This window comes from Rhinolophus sinicus, linkage group LG02 (assembly GCF_036562045.2).
Source record: "Rhinolophus sinicus isolate RSC01 linkage group LG02, ASM3656204v1, whole genome shotgun sequence".
NCBI classification, from domain to species: Eukaryota; Metazoa; Chordata; class Mammalia; order Chiroptera; family Rhinolophidae; genus Rhinolophus; species Rhinolophus sinicus.
Genome location: NC_133752.1, coordinates 75124265 through 75147421, shown reverse-complemented (window position 1 = coordinate 75147421; position 23157 = coordinate 75124265). Strand labels below are relative to the sequence as shown.

Sequence of the window (23157 nt, the reverse complement as noted above, 5' to 3'; positions counted from 1 at the left end):
TGTTCTGCCAAATGTAGCTCTGCAGGAATTTGTAAATGATAAATTTTTAATTATTATTATAATATGTAAATTGAAGCCAATCCCCATATGAATTAATTGTGGTTGAGGTCCCTTTCTAAATTGTAAAAATGTGCTTTTATTTTCTGTGAACTGCTGTTATGGCTAGCCAATATTTCAAGTGAAATGACAGTTTCACAGTCACAGTTTGGAGGCCTGGGGAAGGATGGGGTTCAGGTAGAGACAAAGAAAGATATTTGGGAAAATTGAAAAATGCCTCCTAATGGAATAGATTTGCTTTTTAAACAATCCCAGGTTTGGATCTGTTCCCTGACGGATGCTGTGTATACATTCTGTGAGAATGAATGGGAGATACGACTGTGACATCTGGCACACCGTGATCACTTGCTTTGATGCTGTAGTTAAATGAGAGCCATCTTTATGACAATTAAATTGTTTAATACCTTATTTTGTTATGATAGTAGGCATTAAGTGACAATAGGTATTTATTTAATAAAGCAACTTTGCTCTGTTTTAATCTAACTTGGGAAATGACAGCGTGACATTCTTTTAAACTAGGCACATAGCTAAAAATAACAGATCTCATCTCCACCTACATCTCTCTTCCCCGGAGCTACACCAGCCTTTTAAGACATGAATTATATTGCTGGTTGTGGCTGGTAGCCGCTAACAAGGCTACTTCCCTGCAGGGCACATAGTTGCTTTTCTACCCCTGGAAACCATTTCACCTTTAAAGTCCTTAGTGGAAAAGATGTTACGTTGGTGCGGATGGAATACGTTTTTGTTCATTAAGCCTGAAATGACCTGCTAACAGGGCTGAGTCCACTGGTTCCGTTCATTTCAAGAGCTATTATGCTAAGGGCCTTGAAATTGCACTGCTCTCCTGGCTTATTGAAAAAGCGAGTGTGCTACCTTTTGTCCCCCTGAAGGGATCTCCACATCTGATCCATCCAGGGGTCCTGAACATAGGCTGTGACACATGGACATCGACTTAATTGTGAATAGTCCTTAAAAAGTATTGTTTCCATGGTCGTAAAATTTTGGCTTAAAATCTGAACACTTATATGCTCTAAATATTTTCAGACACCTATAACAGTGTTAATATTTTCAAATTATTACAAAGATTTTAGGATTCTATAAGTTGAACTGATTAGATATTTTCAACAATTGCTGTGGGTGGAGCTTATTTGGGGGAAAATATAATAGCAGATTGTCTTTCATGTGTCCTATTAATAAAAGTTGCCCACAAAAGAGCAAAATCCACTGCGGTCCTTTAGGGACTTTAGTTAAAGTGAGAGAGGAAACACAAGTGTGGTTCAAAGTTAGAACATTTGTTATTTCACTTCAGTAAATTTTTACTGGACATCTGCCTTGTGTAAGACCCAGTGCAGGAAATGCAGAAAGAAACCAGTCTTCATTCTTATCTATCCTACTGGGAATTATAATCTAGTCTTGAAAATAAGATGCTCACTGATGTCATAATGTAAGATAGGAAAACTAATAAAGGGCCAGATGAGAGAGGTAGGGATTCAGAAATGTCATTTGCGAGTTTCCTGAAGGACAAGTGAAATTTCAGTAAGCAGAGCTATTAGGGTGGTAGCAGTGGGTGATCCGGGAGGAAGTGGGAAGGCACGAGATACATTCTGGGAAGAGCAAATAGTCCCTTTTGGCCAGAGCATCGGACACGCCTCAGGGAGCAGTGGGCAGGGACAGGAAGGCAAGTTAGGGTCAGATTGTGTAGACTTTTGAAAACCAGGGGAAGAATTTGGAGAGAATTTCTGAAGGATGTGGCTAGGTTCCCAGCTGTACTATTGAAAGAAGGATGTGAAAGCTGGTACGGGGAGAGCGAGGAGTGAGGCACAGAGAGACGTTTGTTTTTGATTCATTGTTGAAGGGAGGAGACTAGGGCCATGGCTATGAGAAAGCAGGGAAAAATACACAATGGATAGATCCAAGTGGCTGTGGAAAAGGAAGGGAACCCTGTCACACACCAAATGCTGCTGAATTAAAAAAGGATCCGGACTGTGATACTCGCCATCCAGCATTTAAGAAGTGACATTTCATCACCAGAGTTCCGTTCTTACCTGGAAAGCAGTTGTGGAGCTGTGAAAACTGAAGCTCGATTGTAAAGAATGATGGCGTGATTGGTGAGGCAGTGGAGGGAGATTTTTCTTTGAAGAAATGTCTCAATGAAATAAAGGAACTGGTAGTGACTCATGACTCTGAACAAGATTGAGGAAAAACATTTTAAGAAAAGGATTGCTGACTCATCTTTTTTTTTATAGGTCACCAGTTCTCAAACAGCTTGCTGGGACTCACCCCCAGAGTTTTGTAGGCCTGGCATGGTGAGGACCTTTGTGAGAAGGTTTATAAGTTAGTTGATAGAAGTAGTATCAACTGAATACCTCTGTGTAGAATATGGGCAAGAGGGGAATTCAGGAAGGTCCCTTTGTTTTTTGTCAGTAGATTCCAAGCAGATCGTTGTTTACTTTGACCTGTATAGGCAAGTTGATACAGGAGACATTTGTGCATTGTCGGTTTGTGCCCTTTAAAGTTGTCTTTGGAAGTAAGGGTCTGCATAGCAAATGAATTGATGCTTTCATACGGGTATGTTGGTTTTCCTTCTTTGCCCAGTTCAAAACCAGTCTCAGCTCCCCTCTTATCTTTCTTGATGCACTAAACTTCCTCTTCAATGCTTATTCCTGGATAGGGACTGGGTCATCCTACTTTTTCTGTGGTTTGTTTCTCTGTCCCCTGTGCCATCACTAGTGCCCATCATCCTTTAGGATAACCTGCCTCTTGTTACCCACTTCAAGAACTGGCTTGACTGCCCGCGAACAGCACCCCAGTAACTTGCAGTAATGGCCCCCGTGATAGGCCGTACAATTGCAGTGGCGACTGCCTCGCAGAGGAGACCATGCTCAAGGCTCCGCGAGCACGTCTACCTGCGCAACAGTAAGCCCTGAAAGCTGCCCGTTGCTGCAGCGACTTTAGGAATTCCCAGCAAAAGCCAACAGAATGTTTTCATTTCAAAAAAGACACGCACTACAACAAAGCTGTTAGGTCGTCACCTGCTAAGGAAAAACAAGTTTTACTTGTGGTGTTTGTTTAAAGTCTGAGATCTCCTACGCATACTGTCTAACTAGAGTGTGGAACCTTTAGCAGGTGTGTTTGGCTGGAACTGGGGAAAGGTAGAGGAGTTTTGCACTTAAAAACAGAGTTGTTAAAATACTGTAAGACAGGCCATTCTGATCATTCAGTCCATAACTTGTTCTGACTCTCCTTCACTCATCATCTCCTCTACGGCTTACCTTCGTGAACTCTCATACTCTCAAGTGTACAGCCCGTAAACTTTTGGCCCAAGGAAGCTAACCGCTCAGCAAAGGAGCCAGCACCATTTCTTGCTTCCGCTAAATCTGATTAGAACTAGGTCTGAGGAGGTCAGTGATTAAAAATAACTAGGTTGCTATTTCAGTCACCAGGATAATACACGTGATGCTGTTTATTTTCATTGTTTGGTTGTTGGTTGTTTAGGAACCAGTTCCAAAGTCAGAACAACAATGAATGACATGATTGCCTTTGATCCTTGGCCAGTATGCAATCTATATACATCCTTATATTACGTACAGCAGTTGGTCTTGATTTGCACAGAAACCTGTTATATGTTGTCAACTGATTTTTTTCACTGCCCCAGAATTCTGTGTTGTTCTCTATATCCTAAGGTGGTTCTCTAGCCTCAAGTTTGAGGAAGCTCCACACTTTCAGTCTTTATTTCTGTGTTCAGTTTTGTCTTTCATGAACAAATGAAATGCAGGGTGAGATGGGTACGCTCTGTCCTAGTAAGCCCCCACGTACTGCTGGTCCCTGTGCCACCTGTGGAGTAGCAGGGTTCTATAGTACATTCAGAGAAATGTTGCTCTACTTACACAGAATGCTAATTCAGTGTAGGGACAAAAAGGAATTTACACTTTCATTAATCCAGACCACTGTAACCTTCAGAACAAATGCCAAATACACATCAGATAGACAAAATTCAACTGCTTGATAACACTGCTTGTGTAGGTGTGTAGTCAGTGGCGCTTCATACACTGCTGGTGAGAGTGTGGGTTGCTGTAGATTCTTAGGGAAATAATCTGACTGTATCTGATAAAAGCACAAACACAAATACCCAGGAGTCAGCAACACTCCTTTTGGAATCCTCTCCCATAGAAGACAATCATGTACATACATTTCAGTGTCGTTTGAGGTGGTGGGAAAAAAATGGAAGTTAGAATTTCCATCCAGAGAAGTATAGGTGAATATATTATGGTAGAATTGTTGTTTAAAACAGAATTGTTTCACAGCTGGACTGAATCAGCTCTGTGCTTATCTCTGGGACACCTGGAAGTGTGATGCTGAACTCCGACCAAGATGGATTAGGTGGTGATTTATAATGTGCCATATAGGGCTTGAAATTCCTCTGGAGGTACCCAAGACCAACTGCTGTACGTAATTTAAGGATGTATAGAGATTGATGGCTTACCTGGTTTAATATGTTATACATTCTGGCGTGGCTAATTGACTAAGGGGTATAAAACACTCCTGGAAACTTTTTCTCAGGCTTCCCAAAATTAAGATTTATCGCACATATCACAGAGGTTCAAAATCCATGTCCTAGCTTAATGAGAAGGGACCTCCGGGAATGTGCCTAGAAGTTCCTCAGGCCCCTGATGCTTGCCTGGGCTTTCATTTGCCTGCTGTGCCATATCCTCTACTTTGATTAAAGCTTTATGTGAATACATCCTGTGGAGTCTAGAGTATCTGTTCAGTTAGCTGGCCCATTGTAATGGATGCACCATACAATGAGCTATTTGTTTAAAAGGAGTTAAGTCTCTGTTCTTTGTCCTGAAAGCATCTATGATAAGTGGAAAACCAATTTGCAGAGAGATAAAATTTTTAAAGGAAAGGAAAAAAGTGCATACATACATGTTTGTCTAGAGAAAGGTGTGCGAGGAGGTATCAGTTAGTATTCCTTACCCTGAGAAAGAGGCATGACATTAGGAGACAATGTCAGCTTTTCCTTTATATACCTATCTGGTTTGTTACAAACACACGTTGGTTTTATAATTTGATAGAAAATGTTGTTGACTGAATATGTATTTAAAAGGTTCTTAGACATGTAAAATTTTGCAGCAAGCCACATTTTCCAGTGCATCTTTTCATTGATAAATTAAGAGGAAATGTTTGAGTGGAGAGTCAAATCAGAGAATGTATGTTTGGGTGGAGGCAGAGCTCCCCTAGGAGACAGAAGGACAGGTTAATAAAGAGAGAGAGAGGGAAGTATAGGGAGGTCATCTAGGGGAAGGAGGTAAAGAGGCTGGGATATGCAGAGAAGTGATGGAAGCAAGGTTGAGTGGAAGTGAACAGCCCTACAGAAGGTGGAGAAGTGAAGCAGGTTTCGAGCACTGTTTGCCGTGGTCCCATTGAAGTGCCACTGGCGTTCACCCTTCTTAGTGGAGCAAAGACTCCCTGGCATGGTCTGCGGATTTGGGGAGGCCTGTTGTGACACTTCTATCCTGTTAAGTGGAACCCAGTAGGGTAGCTCAGGGATATTTTTAGATGTGAACTAACAAACATCTGCCAAGTGGAAACATTTCAAAGAAGGCTAGTTTAGATTACAGAGCTGGAAGGGGTCGCCCTGAGCTGACATCAGAGGATGCTCATGTTACTGCATCTAATGGTTACATAACCATTTCCAGCTGTTCACACTGGAGTTGTTTCAGTAACTTACAAAACTGACAAGTCTATTTTAAGCAAATGTTTAAATAGTTCATTGGTATGTTTTTATGTCGCTGGTTTTTGTTGTTATAATTCACATACCATAAGAATTAGTTTTCAAATATACAGTTCAGTTTTTTTTTAGTGTATTCGCAAGCTTATGCACCCATCACCACTATCTAATTCCAGAATATTTTCATCAACCCCTAAAAGAAACCCCATTCATGTAAGCAGTCAGGGTCCATTCCCACCTTCTAAGAGTCCTTGAGAGCCACTGATCGGCATTCTGTGTCTATGAATTTGTCTATTCTGGACATTTTATGTAAATGGAATCATACAATATGTGGCCTTTTGTATCTGGCTTCTTTGACTTAACTTCAAGATCTATTCATATTGTAGCGTGTATCAGAACTTCATTCCTTTCTATGGCTGAATAATATTCCATTGTATAGATCTACCACTTTTGTTTATCCATTCTTTTGTTGATGGATATTTGGGTTGTTTCGATTTTTTGGCTTATAAATAATGCTACAGTGAACATTTCTGTACAAGTTTTTGTGCAAGCATGTGTTTTTAGTTCTCTTGGATATACACTTAGGCCTGAAATTTCTGTTACATGGTAACTCTGAGCTTAACTTTTTGAGGAACTTCCAAACTGTTTTCCTATGTAGCTAGTTTGTGGTGGTTTTTTTTTTAAATCCTATGTTGTGTTTAATATGAGATCTACTAGGGAGCAGGCTTGTATCTCGTAAATCTATGTGATTATTGCTATGGCTTCACATGGTACCACACACTTAAGAACAACGGTGGATCCAGCTTTCCATCCAACGACTATCTTCTGAGCACCTTTGTAACACAGGATACAGCAGTGAACAGAATAGAGAAGGTTTCTGTTGCCCAGATCTTACAGTCTGGGGGAAGAAACAGCACTTACATAAATCTTCTCTCAACTAAATATATAGTGTAACTTGTATATACTAAATATATAATAAATATATAGTAAATATATAGTATAATAAATATATAGTAAAACTTGATCAGTGCGCTGGAGGAAAAGTGCAAGAAATGCATTTATACTTGGGGGTAATGGCAAAGGAGTGAGTATCAAATGAACGTCCCCTGATAAAGGATGTTAAAACTGAGATATGGAAAATACATACCAGTTATGTAGGTGAGGATGGAGGGAAAATGTTCCAGTCACGGACACATGAGAAGGATTTGAGGCAGGAAAAAGCATGGCACAGGGAGAGGGGAGAGGGAATGGGATGGAGAGTAGGCAGGAGCTGCTTCATCCCAGGCCTTGGAAATTATTGGACTTATTTTATGAGCCTCGGGGAGCCAGCTAAAGAAGAATTTTGAGCAAGGAGTGGCCTAATCTTGTGTATGTATGTGTTTAAGGATATATGGATACATACAGATACACATGGATACATACATAATTATTACATATGTAAAATCATTTTAGATAGTCATTATAGTAGAAACTAAATTTGAAAGAGACTAAGAGTGATGCAGGGAACTAGTGGTGTGGCTAATGCAGACCTCCAGTTGGGAGATAAAGGTTTCTTAAAGTAGGGGTGCTGGTGCTGGTGATGGTGGAGATGATAAAAAAAAAAAAAATTGGCAGAATTTGAGATGTTTAGGGTATAAAATCAACAGAACATTTTTAGTAGTAAAAAATATTCTCAATTTTCAAAGGTTTCGGGGTTGTTGCTTTTTTTTCATGATAGCAAAAGAGTTTAAAAATAAAGAGATGAACAGCAGGGAATAGGCATATGAGCATAGTAAAGCTGCCAAAAATCATAATACAGCATTGTTAACGAACTGAAATTAAGTTGCTTAGAAAGTAGTGCTACAAAAAGAACAATGAAATAATAGAAAGAAACCCTTTCTATTTTTTTTTATTTTATTAAATTTATTGGGGTGACAATTGTTAGTAAAATTACATAGATTTCAGGTGTACAATTCTGTATTACATCATCTATAAATCCCATTGTGTGTTCATCACCCAGAGTCAGTTCTCCTTCCATCACCATATATTTGATCCCCCTTACCTTCATCTCCCACCCCCCACCCCCCTTACCCTCTGGTAACCACTAAAGTATTGTCTGTGTCTATGAGTTAATAAGTGACTTTAACAAAGTTATAGCATGATGGGGTCATTGTATGAAAGTTTAATTCATTCCTTTATACCACCGGTTGGTAAATGGAATAAAAATAAAAAAAGTTGACACTATAAGAAAAAAAATCATATGTCAAGAAATAAATCTAACAAAAGACTCATGCACTGTAAGCTGCGAAAATATCTGAGAGAAATTAATGAGGACATAAATAAATTGAGAGCTGTACCTTATCTATGAATTGAAAGACTTGAGTCCCAAATCAAAATCCTAATGTTTTTAAGAATTGACAATTTGATTCTTAAATGTATATGGGAATGCACAGGACTTAAATAGCCAAAACAATACTGAAAAAAAAACAAAGTGGGAGGGCTTCCACTGTGTAATTTCAGAGTGGTGTGAAGATAGGCAAATTGATCAATGGAATAAATACAGAGTCTAGAAATTGATCCACCATAGTGTCGTGTCAACTTAATAGGGGAAAGAAACATCTTTTAAACTGAATCTCAAATACGTTAATTGAAAGCTCAATACAAAAATACCTACATATTGTATAATTTAATGTGTATGAAATGCAAGACCAATCTATGTGACTAACTTATAATTTGCCTCTGGGGATGGAAAGATAGATTGTAAAGGGCCACAAGGAATCTTGCCCGAGTTCTGTACCTTGTTCTGAATGGTGGATTCACGGGTGCTTATAGCTCTCAAAACTCATTGAAGAGAACACTTAAGATCTGTACATTGTGTTGTAAGTTATACCTCGATTAACACAAGAAAACCTCTCAAGCAGGAACCAGACAAATAGGCAGGTTCCCTAAATAAGGGAAGCAGGCTGGGTATAAAGCAGCAGGAAACCTGAACGCGGTGATAGAGCTGTGAGCCCCATCGAAAGAAGTGGACATTGCTCTCTTCCAGGCCCATCTCACCATGCGGGTCCTGACCGACCCAAAAGAGCTTTCCAAAGAAGCCTGCAGTCTTCATCTGCATGTCACATCTCTTGATTTTAGAAATATTAGAGACTGATTTTTTTTTTGATTTTTTTTTTTTCTTTTTTTTTCACAAAACTAGGTATTGCACTTAGGAGAGTGTTTACTAATTGAGATTTAATCAGAAGAAAATAAATGGCAATAAATAGCTCTAGATTAATCTAAATTAATGCAAATTTTAGCCCCTTGTTTCAATGTCTGTTCATCTTGGTTATAGTTGATTTGAACAGCACTTTCCCAACTCTCTTTGTTGATTTACTATATGGTAGCCTCTGGGTTAAATGATTAAAATGATGAGTGCTCACTCATATGTGGGATATGAAACTAAAAGCAACAAAGAAATAAGGCAAAGAAACAAAAATTCATAGACATAGACAACAGTTTAGTGGTTACCGGAGGGTAAGGAAGAAGGGGGGCGGGGATGGTAGAAGAAGGTAAAGGGGGTCAAATATATGGTGATGGAGGGAAAACTGACTCTGGGTGGTGAACACACAATGTGATATATAGATGATGTATTATGGAATCATACATTTGAAACCTATGTAATTTTACTAACCATTGTCACCCCAACAAATTAATTAAAAAAATGAAGCGTGCTCTCATTTATTCTTTATTCTGGGTAACAAATAATTTTGAGGAAGATACTGCAAGGCAAAGACAGAGACGGCATCTGAAACCCAGGGGTGTTTTACTCTTAATCTTATGCTTCGAGCCTCTAGTTCTTTGGCAGCAACACTAAAGAGCAGATTTACTTCTGGGGTCGGTTTGGGTAAACTGCAGGCATTAGAGTTTTGTGTAGTAGGACACAGGTCAATTTTAGATGCCTGTGCTTCAGATCGTTGACCCCTAACTTTATGAGTACCGTAAAAATTGGAACTTTACCTTATTCAATAGTTACAGTTATTATACTGGAAATCGTTTTTTGGGTTTTTTTTTTTTATTTTAGCTCCTCAACTTGGAATTCTTTTTTTTCTTAATTAATGAAGTTGATTCATCAAAATGCACTGTAAGATATTCCTTTTTGCATGTATTCATTTGTTTAACAAGCATTTAAGTGGCTTATGTGCCAGGAGTGCCATGGGGGGCTAGAGATAAAGAAATAAATAAGACACAGCCCCTGGGTTCAGGGAATTTTGGAATATAAAAAGATTATAGTTAGATTAAAGCAATGTGTATTGTTATACTGGTTTGAAGACCTGTGTGTATGTAATTAATGTTTGATTTGCCATTTAACATTTTGGGAATTATTATTGTGAATTAGAAAAGGTTCAGGCTTCATCTCTTCTAAGATCAAAAGAAAATGAATCTAATGTTTTGATACCTACAAATTATTTATTCTGCAAATATTTGCTGAGTTGCTGCTCTGCGCCTGGGCACTGTGCTGTTTCCAGGGAATAGAGTGGTAAACAAAGCAAATACTAGCTTTGCCCTCATGGAGTTTACTGTCGGGATAATCTGTTGACTAACCTTGACTTATTCCTTTTCTTCAGCACTAAGTTCTGTGCTATTTATATTTCACATATTCTTTCCTGTTTTTGTTTTTATTTTAGTGTCTATTGGTATATTTGGTATTATGCCATTAATGCATAGTAGGGATAAAAAATGGTTCACTGAGTAATGTTACTGTTGTGAAGCAGTAATCAGACACTAGAAAATAGCAACTTTTTTATCATAATTTAATAGTACTCTGTCATTTCTTCTCCGGAAACCAACTATAGAAATGTTTGCTCTTTTGCATTATTATAAACCTAAAGCTGCAGATTCTTATCTGTTGGTTTATGTGTTAAATGTTTACTAACCAATTAGACATCTGTTCCTTCTATGCTTGTGGTTCTTTTAAAAACAAAAAAACAAAAAGACATTACTACTCTGACGGCTTTCTTTCTACCCTCAAGTTTCTTGTGGCAGGTCTAATAATCACATGGACATGAGACAGATTAGCAAGAGAAAATAACCAAATTTAACACATACATATGTATGGGAACCCCACATACATGAGAGAGAGACCCCACATGCACGAGAGGTTCAGAGATACAGGGAATATGGGCATATATGACATTTTGAACTAGGGATGAGCTAAGGTGCCTTGGGGGCTTCAAAGGATCTTTGCAGAACAATAAAAAGAGCAGATGTTTAGCAAATAGAAGTTTGCCCTGCCCTGTAAATAGGTCAAAAGGTTATTGCTGATGATTTCTTATTATGGGCAAGGTCCCTAATTCAGTTACTTCCAGGCAGTTAAGAGAGGCGTGGAAGTTTCTCGAGTTGCCTTTCCTCAAAACACTCTTCATACTACAGAGACACATCTTGGGGTGACACGTTCTGAACCCCCCAAAATGTTTTTAAGCTTGTCACTCCCTTTTTTCACATCATTTTTGTGGCTTTCTCCACCCATGGAGCTGTGTAATTCCTCTAGTTTCTGAACAAAGCCTTTGGTAACACCAGTGAGATTACCCTCTCTTCGTACTGTTATTGTGGGATCTACAGTGTACATTGGTTGTTTCTAATTCTTAGTATAATTTTACATATCCTGTCATAATTTTAAACCTGTGAAAATTGCTACTGGTTAATTTATTTGAAGCTATTTATTTAAAATGATCACTTCATCAGAAATAGGCTTTGGATTGATTAGTAGTAAAAAATGTTCCTGAAAATATGACCTTTTCTCTTTTCAGTGTTGAGAAATGGTGCTTGGGAAATTGTGCACTGGGAAAAGGTATGCATTGATTTTTATTTTGTTCCAGGAGAGTAAATGCATAGAGGTGTACTCTAGTAGATGTGATTTTTGTATGTAATATAAACAAATGTCAAGAATTCCACTGATATGAAAGCTACTTAATAGTTAATGTTGTAAACATACATGGAGTTTTCATTTATGCAATTCCACTTAATATTTCTGCAATATGCTATAAAGACAATTATCTTGAAAAGTAATATTTAGAACTTTTTGTTTCTTTCATGGTATATTTTGAGTACTGTTTTCACAGATTTCGTTTAACCATGAACTGTTTTCTGTTGTAATTTTTGCTTTAATCATCTACTGTCCAAGTAAAAATAAAAATTAGAATTCTGATATTTCACATTTGTATATTTTACTTCAAATTCATGTATTGTGACTAATCAAATTTACACACTGCTAATTCCTTAAGGGAAAAAAAAAGTCTTATAAGGGGGAAAAAAAAGTCTTACTATCATCTTCCAAAGAGCTGGAAATCAGCTCCATAACATTAAGAGGTTAATTTGCTCACAGGACCTCGAATTGGTAGTTAGTGAGTTGAGTCACAATTTAGTAAGTGTTATCCAAGTGTTCATATGCTTTTCAGACCTCAGTTTCAAAAGGTAAGCAATTGTTATTCTCCCTTAGTTCTGAAAGAACATTTGACCTCTGGTCATCGCAAATGACTAACCTTTGTAACTTGGTAAATGGACTTTCAGTTGTGAGGCCACTCTCCCCAGGGCACTTTGTTTCCTGAGATTGCCAGGACAATGGAGAGTAACCCTCATGAGTTTATTGGCACTCCAGGGTTTCTCAGCAGGTTAAAGACCATGTCTTGATTCTACCTTGAGAAGTTCATAGTCACCTTGTATCCCTGTCAAGAATAGGATTCCCTCTGAATTCATTGCCTTGTTGTTATTTTAAATCAGTGACTAGACTAGAGATTGACATCTCCTCTTCCGGATATTTGAAAATTCATTACTCTCTCTTCGGTCTTTGACATAAAAGTAACAATGAGGAAAATACCTTGATTGTGCTTTCCCTACATATGTGGTAGTCACCCCTTGTTCAGAAGAGCAAGACAAGGAAGCTCAAAGTGTTTCAAAAGAAGTTTCTTTTATGCTTTTGTCTGGCATTTGTGGATATAAACATTTTAGAGAGAAGATAGATCGGAGATAATCAAGTTTGATAAATTGAATTTTATTATAAATATATTTCCTTTACTAGAATTTTCAGTGTAGTTAACATAAATGCATATCCTGACAAATTGATAATTTCTTCTAGCCTAGAGTACTTGTTTAGAAAATACATAGTGGTAAAGTCAGAAGATAACCATCTATTACTTCACTCTTAACATTAACCTGTTAAAATGTCTTATTTTCCTAATAGACAGTCATTATTTCAAGATCCACCTGGATTATTGTAACTCTTTTTCAAATTTACAGACAAAAAAATTAAATTAACAGCCCACAATTACCTATATTGATGGCCTTTTCAGCCATTTTGCAGATCTGCATCACCTTTGAGATACTGGCATCCAACTTTGAGATACAGAGGGATAGAACTTAGTGTTGCCAAAAGTCATCCAGCCAAAATGAGCTGATGTTACTTAATAATTAGAATTAGAATTAATTAGAATTAATAAAAGTTGGTTCAGTAATCAATTCAAGATACATATTCAAAAATTAACAGCATTCTATTTGTAGACAATATAGTTTAGAAAAATATAGTGAAAAAAAAATTCCCAGTGGCATATGAGATGCTTACAAGTAAACTTAAAATATGTATATTGCCTTGATAAAGAAAACATCAAAAATTTAGGTATTAAAGATTCACATAAATGTACAAATATGTCATATTCCTAGAAAAACTAAAAATATCAGTTGTTTGAAAGTACTGATATGGTATAATCCCAGAGAAATTATCATTTTTTTCCTTCAAGAGTTGAGTAAATTTTTCATCTTAATTTCAAAAAATAAACAGTGGATAAAATAGAAAAATATTTTGGAAAACACGAAGAACAGTGTAGAAGCAAATGGAAAGCAAAAGCTTTTAAAATAGTGTGTACCTGTTGCAAAAAATAGACATTGATAAATGTCTCTTTTACTCTTAAAATAGACTATAACAGAGTACAATAGAGTAGAATCAAAGAGAATAGAATACTCTGAAATAAAGCCCATTTTGATAAAGGAGGCAAAAATCATTCATAAACAGATTGTATAATAAATTATGTAGGGATCACACATTAGCAATTTCAAGAAGTTACGCAGTTTATATATAAGTCACAGCCTATGCTAAAATAAATTCCAACTAGCTAAAAGAGTTAAATGTTAAAGCATTGTTTTAAAAAAAAAACAGACAAATAGAATAAAGACTTTAATATTTGGAGAAGAGCAAGATCTCAAGATCTATGGGATTTGATTATATAAAATTTAAAAATAATACACAACAAAACAACCACAAATAAGGTGAAATATGGAAAATAGTTGTACATAACAAAAATTTAAATTCATTACGATATAAATAGGAAATAAAAGTTGGCAATAAGAAAAAAGAGCTATAATAAGAAACCAGACTCAGTATAATATCCAACCTAGTAAAAGTTATGAATTTAAACAATATTGAAGTTTCATCTGCTATCCAATAAATAAAAACAAACGAACTTGTACTTCAGAATTTTTAATTTTCTGAAGTATATCATATATTATTATGGATTAGCAATTTGGGTCTTCATACCAAGAACCATTGAAAAGATTCTGGGAATTTACCCCACAAAAACTATCAAAGTATGGGAAAACCTGTATATGTACAAATATGTTATTGTAGCATTATTTATAACAGTGAAAACTTAGAATATGTGGATACCCAACAATGAGAGATTTTTATAAATAAATTACAACATGTTACACTCTAGTATATTTTGTGACAAGTAAACGCTATAATTTCAAATACTGTGGAAACATAGAAAAATATTACGCCATTCATCCAACAAATATTTATTAAGTGTATGTGCCAAAAGTGAGCTCACAGCAGCAAGCAAGATGGTTTCTGTGTCGTAAAATATAATCATAGATGAAAAGAACAGGATTGTGTACAATAAGGTGCTGGCTATGTAAAAATGGTTTACTGAATACGGTACTAAGTGAACCAGGCATGGCAGCAGGCTTATTGCATTAGCCAGATTGTGGGACAGGGCTTTTCTTTAGCTTATGTAGTATTTTGTGCATTTAAAAATAAAATCAATAAACCGAAACCGAGAGTCACATCCACATGCCAAAGTAATGTGATAAACCGTAGTGCAAAAGAGCTTTAGTTCCAGGTTCTTAATTTCTCTGCATTTCTAAATGTGTGGTTACTGTGGTTGCTTTAGAATGGTTCTCAAAGGACCTACAAATTTGCACAGCACATCAGTCATTCACAGATGGGCAGACTTCCGCTCTCAAACATTAACAGTCATCCCTCCAGTTGTTTCCCTGACACCTTTTCTCTGTCGCACAAGGCTAAGTTGCCAGTATCTGGGCTTTTTAAAAAAGAAGTGCAATTCCAAAGCCCTGTGCAGGTCATTGACTCCCCACTCTTGAAATGTAAGCAGCTACCTTCGTGTGCCCTTAGCACAAAATCAGTTCTTCAAATTGAAATGTAGTTGAGACTGTTCACAGGTTTCTTGAGACAGTTGCAGGGGGTGGAATTTAGGTGAAGAATCTTGAATCAATACGTTCTCCTGGCTTCCTAGAGAAGCATGGACAGGTGGGTGGGCTGTATGCATGTGTAAAAGTCATTTATAAAGCTGCTTTCATGCATGATATTTCCACCATGAAATGTATTTCTTTGGATTAAGAATTTGTATCTCAAAAAATTCTCTAGTAAAAATATAAATATGCTGGAGCCTCCAAGTGGACAAAGACAGATTTTAAGTCAGTCTGTTTTAGTTTAATAAGCTTATCCTTTTTCATAATCCTCAGTTGTAATGCTAATGTGAGTAACTTGAGAAGGTGCAAGGTAGTGGCCTAAAAGCCCTAAATATTTCCTTCACTTCAGCATTTTGGGGATTAAAACTGCTGTCATGATAGTCCTCTAATTAGAACACATGATCAAAGAATTTTTGCCATCTTGACTTTCTCTTCTGTCTGTTCCTCTTATGTACACACCAGGCTGCAAGGGGCAGTGCCACATTAAGAGCTCAGAACCCAAAAAGAAAAATAGGTGTTGGGATGTGTTTGAGAAAGTGATCTAAAACATAAGCATCATAAAGAGGAAGGAGTTCCCTGCTTTCCTCACAGTACCCTGAGGATAGCTAAGTACTTAGCACTCAAAGAGCCCTTGGCTTTTCCCAGCCACTGCGGTAACTGTGCCATATAAGGTGCTAATGTTTTCTTTAGTCTTCAGTTTAATAACCACAAGCCCTTGTCTCACAATGAACAAAGATTTTGGAAAACAGAGTGTAATCATTTAGGGATTTTCGTGAGTCTCTTAGACTCTAATACTGTAATGTAAACAAATATCTTGATTTGATGAAGCATATAATCTAATTGGAGAGTAAACATTAACACACAGATCGTGATTAAAGAGCAATTGATTGGTAACCTGCTTAGCTTTCTCCCTAAGTGTCATGGCTACAGAGAACTGACATTTCTCTGTCTTGCTCTCAGTGGGTACTATCAGAGCACTACCACCACACATGACTTAGGGGCTGGTTTACACCTCTACTTGCTGTTTTTCATTTTCCCAGTTTATTGTTTTAAGGGAGGGGGTGTTTGATTCCACAGTCCCTGGCAATGTTTCAATGCCAGGTAATCCAGATTGCAGCTGAAATAAATCTCTCTTGAATCAAGGCATCCAGAGCTTCCCTACATGGATAGCCAGGATACATACAATAGATGAGACGGCTCCATCCAACATTTCCTAACCTGTTCTGCCCCCAGTATATAATGTAGACCCCAGTGGGCTATCTGCTGTGTTTCCCCAAAAATAAGACCTAGGTGGACTATCAACTCTAATACGTCTTTTGGAGCAAAAATTAATATATGACCTGGTCTTATTTGAATATGAGACAAAATATTTGAATATTTTATATTAAAATAAGAACGGGTCTTATATAGCATAATATATAATATAATATAATACTGGGTCATATTAATTTTTGCCCCAAAACCACACTAGAGCTGGTGGTCCTGCTAGGTCTTATTTTCGGGGAATCACAGTGTGCAGTAATTTCTTACTGTGATTCCCATTGAAGACACCATTCGCTCCTTCCCCCGAATAAAGTGCTTTTAGGGTTCAAGGAAAAATAGGGAGGGGGAAGAACAAAATGACTTTAAGGACAACAAAGAAAAGCTATAACAAAAAAGGCTTTACTTGATTCAGAACTGAACTTATTTCAGGTTCATTTGGCTACTAAGAGAGAGGGCAACTTTCATGATACAATAGGAGTGGCTATCGATGTATTGTTGGACAAAAGCTATCCCTTAAATTATTCCTAACAATTTCTGGCCATAGCTTGTCTTTAATTTGTCTTCAGGCCATGTTCACAAAAGTGCTAACAGTTATTAAAATGAAAAGGAGGTTAAGCTGTTTTTGTTTTTAATTTAAAAAACAGTAATAGTTTCACTATATGCAAAATCAGACTTTGAAGAAAGTCGGATGTGGGTTTGAATTAACCTCTTCATCTCGCTGTGATCTTGGGCAGATAACTTAGACTCTAATACTCATTTCCTTCCCCTCTAAATTATGAATTATAACTAACACCTATTTCATAAGGTCATCATGAGGAGTAACGATCATATATCCAATAGTTAGTTTTTCCAGTTGTACTGACATTTCCTTAAATAGGGTAAGGTTTTTCATTTGGTAAATTCCTCCTTTTTATTTTTATGTCAGAGGGAGAGAATATGAGAAGTTGAAATGTCAATTCAATGGCTAAATTAAGATAAGTTAATATAGCTGATAAAACAAAGATATAAGTTCATTTTTTAAAGCATTGCCCCACCCTTGGCCTCACTCCTAGGTCATTTTATGCCATTTTGTGAAGATAAGTGGTTCTTGTTTGCCAATAACCATTTTTACTCTTTTCTATGTTTAAATACAATGGGTTGTATATTTGTAACTATCTTTCAATGCAGATAATTAACCAATTCCCAGTTTTCTTTCAGGTAAATGTTGGAGATATAGTTATAATAAAAGGCAAAGAGTATATACCTGCTGACACTGTACTTCTCTCATCAAGGTAGAGATACCTACTGTTGCTCAAACAGTGTAGAGGACGGTTTCTCTACCCTGCATTGACCTTGTGATTTCTCCAAGGAAATAAGGAATAAACGAAGAATTTTAAACCTCTCTAATGATTATGAATTAAGCATTAAAAAAAATTGATTGGACTTAAAGGACTCTTTCATGTTTGCCATATAGAATAAGTGATAGGTACCATCTTTCATAATTCAAAAGTTATTACAATTACGAGCCTACTCCCCCTCTGGATATGTCCAGATCCTTTTCTGTGGACTACTGACTCGTGTAAGATTTCCTGTCATTTATTTTATATAATACATGGATTGGGTTCTTTACTGATTGTTACCTTGCAATATTTGTTCATAAGTTCCTTTATGATGCATTCATATATCCAAAGTTTCTTGATCTTTATGGTGCATTGGCACAAGAAAATGGATTTATGATTTCTTTTTTTGTCATCATATCTTTTGAAATGCCATACTCTTCCAACAAAAAAATTAAAGTATTTTGCTCTTTCTTTAAAGTTCTTTCCGTTACTGCATTTAGATAATTTTTATTTTACTCCTACTTAAGATAGTCATGAATTGGTATTCAGAACATATGGCACTGTTACCCTTTAAAGAATGTGACTTTCAAATGGTCTTCGGTTTAAAAACTATAAAACTAGTCCTAACGTAAATTAAGAAAAAATGTTTTTAATGTTTTAGAGGTTGTTTATCATCATTTCCTTGGACAGTTTTATTTGTAAAATCCACATGTAAATATGGACAGTGTCCTTTTTTCAAAATCTGTTTAATCAGGTCATTATTGAAAATGATTGGATTTATGACAAGTTAGCGAAACGTAATTAAGCAAAAAGGAGTTATCCAGATATTTATAGAAGTAAGTCTATAGGTAGTTGAAGTAACTACGTATGGGTAGTTACAGTTCCATATTTTATAGTTGGGAGTTCTTTGTGCCATTTACTTATAGGTTTTGTTTTCAATAAAATTAAAATTAATAGCTTTTTAAATTAACCTTTATTTTTAGTTTCGTTTGCCCAACCTTTATCGGGGTTGGTTTCTAAAACTGAACCAAAGGTAACGGTCCACACATGGCAGTGGGAGAATAAGTTTCACCTTGAACTTGCTGTCTGTGTCTCAGGGACTGCATAGCATCAGGATTAGAGAGGTCTGCTCAGGAGGCAGAAAAACCAGGGTTCTTATCTTGACTTGGTGATTTTGAACCAAATACTTAATCTTTCAGGCCTTGATTTCCTATCTTTTAAAGTGAGGGAGATGGATTACTTGATCAAATGCTAATATTGCTCAATTCTCCTTTTTGTTTAAATTGATACTATTTCAATTAAGTTTTAAGCATGCCTGTTTAACCAACAGAATGGTTGGCACTTAGTGGTACCAAGTAAAAGTTTGAGAAATGTAATGGACATTTGACCATCTGAATGTCATATTTATATAACTAAGTTCAAAATGATAGTAGAGTATTTCAGTGATTTAAGAAAGTATTAATGTTTTCCTGATTAAACTTAGCATGGAGACGTTATCATAGAGCCATCTTTGCTGAACCATTCATTACAGTATTTAAATTGTATACTCAAAAATGTGAAGATAAGTAACTGTACTGCCCTGACTATATACTTAGTTCTAAGTTGAAAAATTTCAAAATATTTTTCATCTGCCTCTGTTCTATCCCAGAGACTCCAAGAAAGCTCTGTGCTTGTATTTCTTAAACTTGAGATCATTTTTACAGAATAGGTGTTCTAAACATTAAAAACATTCCCTATCCCTATCTGGCTATCAGTATTGGTAGATCAAAATAGTTTCTAAATTTTAATGTAACACCCATAAAGATAAACTTCCTTTAAAGATTATTATTTGTAAAAAGATTACCTGTTTTGTAGCTTTTTGTGATTTAGTAGGATTCAAAGTGATATGCAAGAGCTGGTGCTGTTAGACAGATATTTTTGTCCAAGTGGCAAAGTACCATCTTTCAGTTTTTTCTTTTTGTTCTCAAAAGAGATTTTGCATTACTTGACTCTTTTGAACCTATATTGGCCTTAAGAAGTAGATAAAAGTTCTGTCATCATTTACAGAAAGAGGAATTTTGACTTTAAGTTTTATTTTTAGCCACTTAACTTTAGCTAATGATTAGGTCAGAGTTGGAATACTTAACTCCTAATTTAATATCTTCATATGCCACACTCTCTGCTACCAGAATAAGTACATGGTGATTGTCACATGCAGAAGAGCACTGTTTAGCAGTAGCAATAAACACCAGTTTATAATATTTTAATTTCCAAATATTTTTCAATTATTAATTACTGATAGTGCATCTTCTTTGAGGTAGTTTGAAATTAAGGTATGAACATGGTTGAAAATTACTATTTTAAATTGATTTTCATTTTGAAATAAAGAAACTGAAATTTTAGCATATAATGAACAAATATATATATATGAGTTTAAAAAGTATAGAGTAAAATAACTCAAGCTATTAATTCAAGTCCAAACAGGTTCTTGGCATGTCTACTTTATACCTTTGAAAAATTTTTCCCAGATGCAAAAGATATCCTTTCCAAAACAATGCATTCCTTAGACTTTATTAATTATTAAATAACTCAAAAGACTGCAATTATGGCTTCTAAATTCCTGAGATCCATGTCTTTGCATCTTTGCATTAGAGTCAATAAGATATTTATGTAATTAACTTTGAAAGATTTTGGAATCAGAAAATTTTAAATAATATTTTTAGTGTACTTATAGTGTTTACTATAGTATAGTACAATTTGTTTTTCAAAAGCCTAAAAAGTAGTTTCCACAATTATTTCTTTTCTTCTTGGGTAGGAGTGGATATAGAATAGAAGGCATGAGAGTGAGGAATTAGAGACAGAGAAATTTTTAAGATAAAGTAGCTCTCTATAAAACTATCTTTTTATTTAATATAAGATATGCTTGTGAGTAAACTTTTAAATATCAAAAGTTTCTGCATTAAAAATTGAAAATTGGGCTTAAAACAAATAAGTAATCCTTAAATATTCCATGTTTTCTTGTGCCTTTAGACCTGATCAAAATAAATTTTGAAAAAATTGGCATTAGACATTTTTATTAACATGTATTATTTTCTATAATAATTTCAAACTTTCTGTCTCCTTTGTCCATTTGTTTGTTTTTTTCTCTGTCATTCATTTTTTTTTTTTTTTTTCCATTTTAATTATTTTAAACTGGGACCTGTAGGTGGCAGTGGGGGAAATAGTGAAAGTGACCAATGGGGAGCATCTCCCAGCAGATCTCATCAGCCTGTCCTCAAGGTTAGAACTGCTGAGTCCTACAGGATAATGTGTATGTGGGTCCTCACCCTACACCAGAGACCAGTTAAACCCAAAGATGGTCAAGTTCTGTGTTTCTTCCTTTAAAACACAAACTTTTTTACACTTCTTGGTGATGGACATTTCACAGATGTTTTAAAGGCCTTTTATGAATATTATATTGGATGATGTTCGTCCCTTCACTGGGCCAATTGAGCTCCTATTGTTACCAGTAGGAGCCCATGAAGCATGCCCGTAAATGTAGATTTTATTTCCTATGCATCATTAATATATATTCATATTTAACAACATGCCTAAATACTAAAGCTTGATTTAATACCTCTCCAGGATGTTGTTTTGAACAATGTTAAGGTTTACATGAAACAAAGTTATTGAGAAATTTCTAAGATTTTAAGCATTTGTCTTATTCTTATATTTGGAATTGTTTATACGTTCTATAGAATCCCTTCAGCAATCATGACTGTAATTTGGGCTTGTATAGGGTTTACAGAGGACCCCCTGCACAAAGCTCGATGTTGTACATTTTTGTACCGCATGCTTTGGGATCAATTTTTATCCCACTTGTAACTAGTGACAAAGTGCACGTTACTGTGATAAATTTCAGCTGTCTGTATTGTGAAATGCATCTTGTTTCATTTTTCCACCTACTAATCAAAAAGCTTGCTTTGCCTCTCTGACTGTAGTTTGTGTTTTGGATGTCCTCATAATTTGCCAAAATATTTATTATCTAGCATGATTCCTTATCTGAGACATCTTGCTGCCTTTTCATAGCACTGTTAAGAACTGCTTCACTAACAGCTGTCTTAAGGGATTAAGTATGTTCTGAATTTGGATGCATATTTTATTTGCCCCAATTGAAATAGAAGTCAGCCATTTAACTTTCTAAGTTCCTTGCCATTTAAAGTCCTAGAAAAGTTGCTTTATGAAAAAAAGATAGAAATAGAATTAGAATGTTAATGTTATTCTCGTTTAATATGAGAATGGCCTTGGATGTGCAAAGTAAAACGTGGATGCGTGTTACTGCCAAAATATGGAATCATCATTGTTCATTTAGCATTTGTTTGTCATCATGCTTCTGTATTATTAGATGTGTTTTATAATTTTATAAACATTTATGTTTCAAATGTATACATAAGTAAATTACAAATTGGGAGCAATTGCCAGAGTGAAATTACTGTTGTGACAGTAAGGAAAAATACCACGTTCAATGATTGATAGAGTGAAAATATAAATATTGAAAAACTCCAGTTAGGAAAAAGTATCAGCTTTTATGATATTAAAAAAAAATAGCCCATAGAGTAAATTGAAGAGCTTGCAAAGTTAATTTAAAATGAATCTGTAAAATAGTTGATCAATGACCATTTGTTTTAGTAATTTTCACAAATCTTCAGGCCACAAAACTAAGCTACGTGCCCATTTCTGAAACTCGGATAGTCTGTTTTGCACATGTACAAATTGGAAGTTGATTAGAAAATTCCAAGTGTTTGTAACTTAACAAGTTTCTTTCTTTCCAAATTTGAATACACATGTAACCAGAGATTACATTCCTAGTTACTTATATGATGTTAATTAGGCTTATTATATAACTGAGTGCCAATAAGATTAGTTTAACTTTAGAATGCTTCTCCTTATAGTTGAGGATCAGCTTATGGTGTTGGACTCACTTGTTTATAAGGGCAAGTAAAGTTAGCATGTGAAGCAGCAGAATTTAGATGGTCCAGGAATAGTACCTGTGAAAAGAAGTGGAGAACACAGAACTCTTATACCAGCTACTGCACACCAAACTTTACTAAAACACTCTGATGGGGACCAATAAAGTGGATCTTCTAGATTCAGGTCAAGGAGTAGTATAGCCAAGTGGGCTGATTTTAGTTTTAACTTTTGCTGCCACAAGAATCTCTGAAGCAACTTTAAGAAATAGAATAGGAGCAGGAAAAATAGGGGAAGAAAAGTGTATATCTACTTTCATTATAAAATTCTGTGCATACAGTCTTTAAAACGTAGCCTTAAAAT

The 23157-nt window shown here is 35.8% G+C and overlaps 1 protein-coding gene across 7 annotated transcripts in view; it reads left to right on the top strand.

The window, feature by feature from the left end:
• Positions 1-23157, top strand: part of ATP8A1 (ATPase phospholipid transporting 8A1) — a 212651-nt gene that overhangs the window by 40876 nt on the left and 148618 nt on the right. For 3 of the 7 annotated variants that reach the window (XM_019754167.2, XM_074324621.1, XM_074324624.1), the window contains exons 6-7: positions 11557-11597; positions 21053-21126. In XM_019754167.2, the coding sequence (XP_019609726.2) occupies positions 11557-11597; positions 21053-21126 (115 nt within the window). Of the gene's footprint in view, positions 1-11556; positions 11598-17746; positions 17821-21052; positions 21127-23157 lie in introns of all 7 variants that reach the window. The other 4 variants (XM_019754168.2, XM_074324625.1, XM_074324622.1 and 1 more) reach the window with 2 other exon arrangements.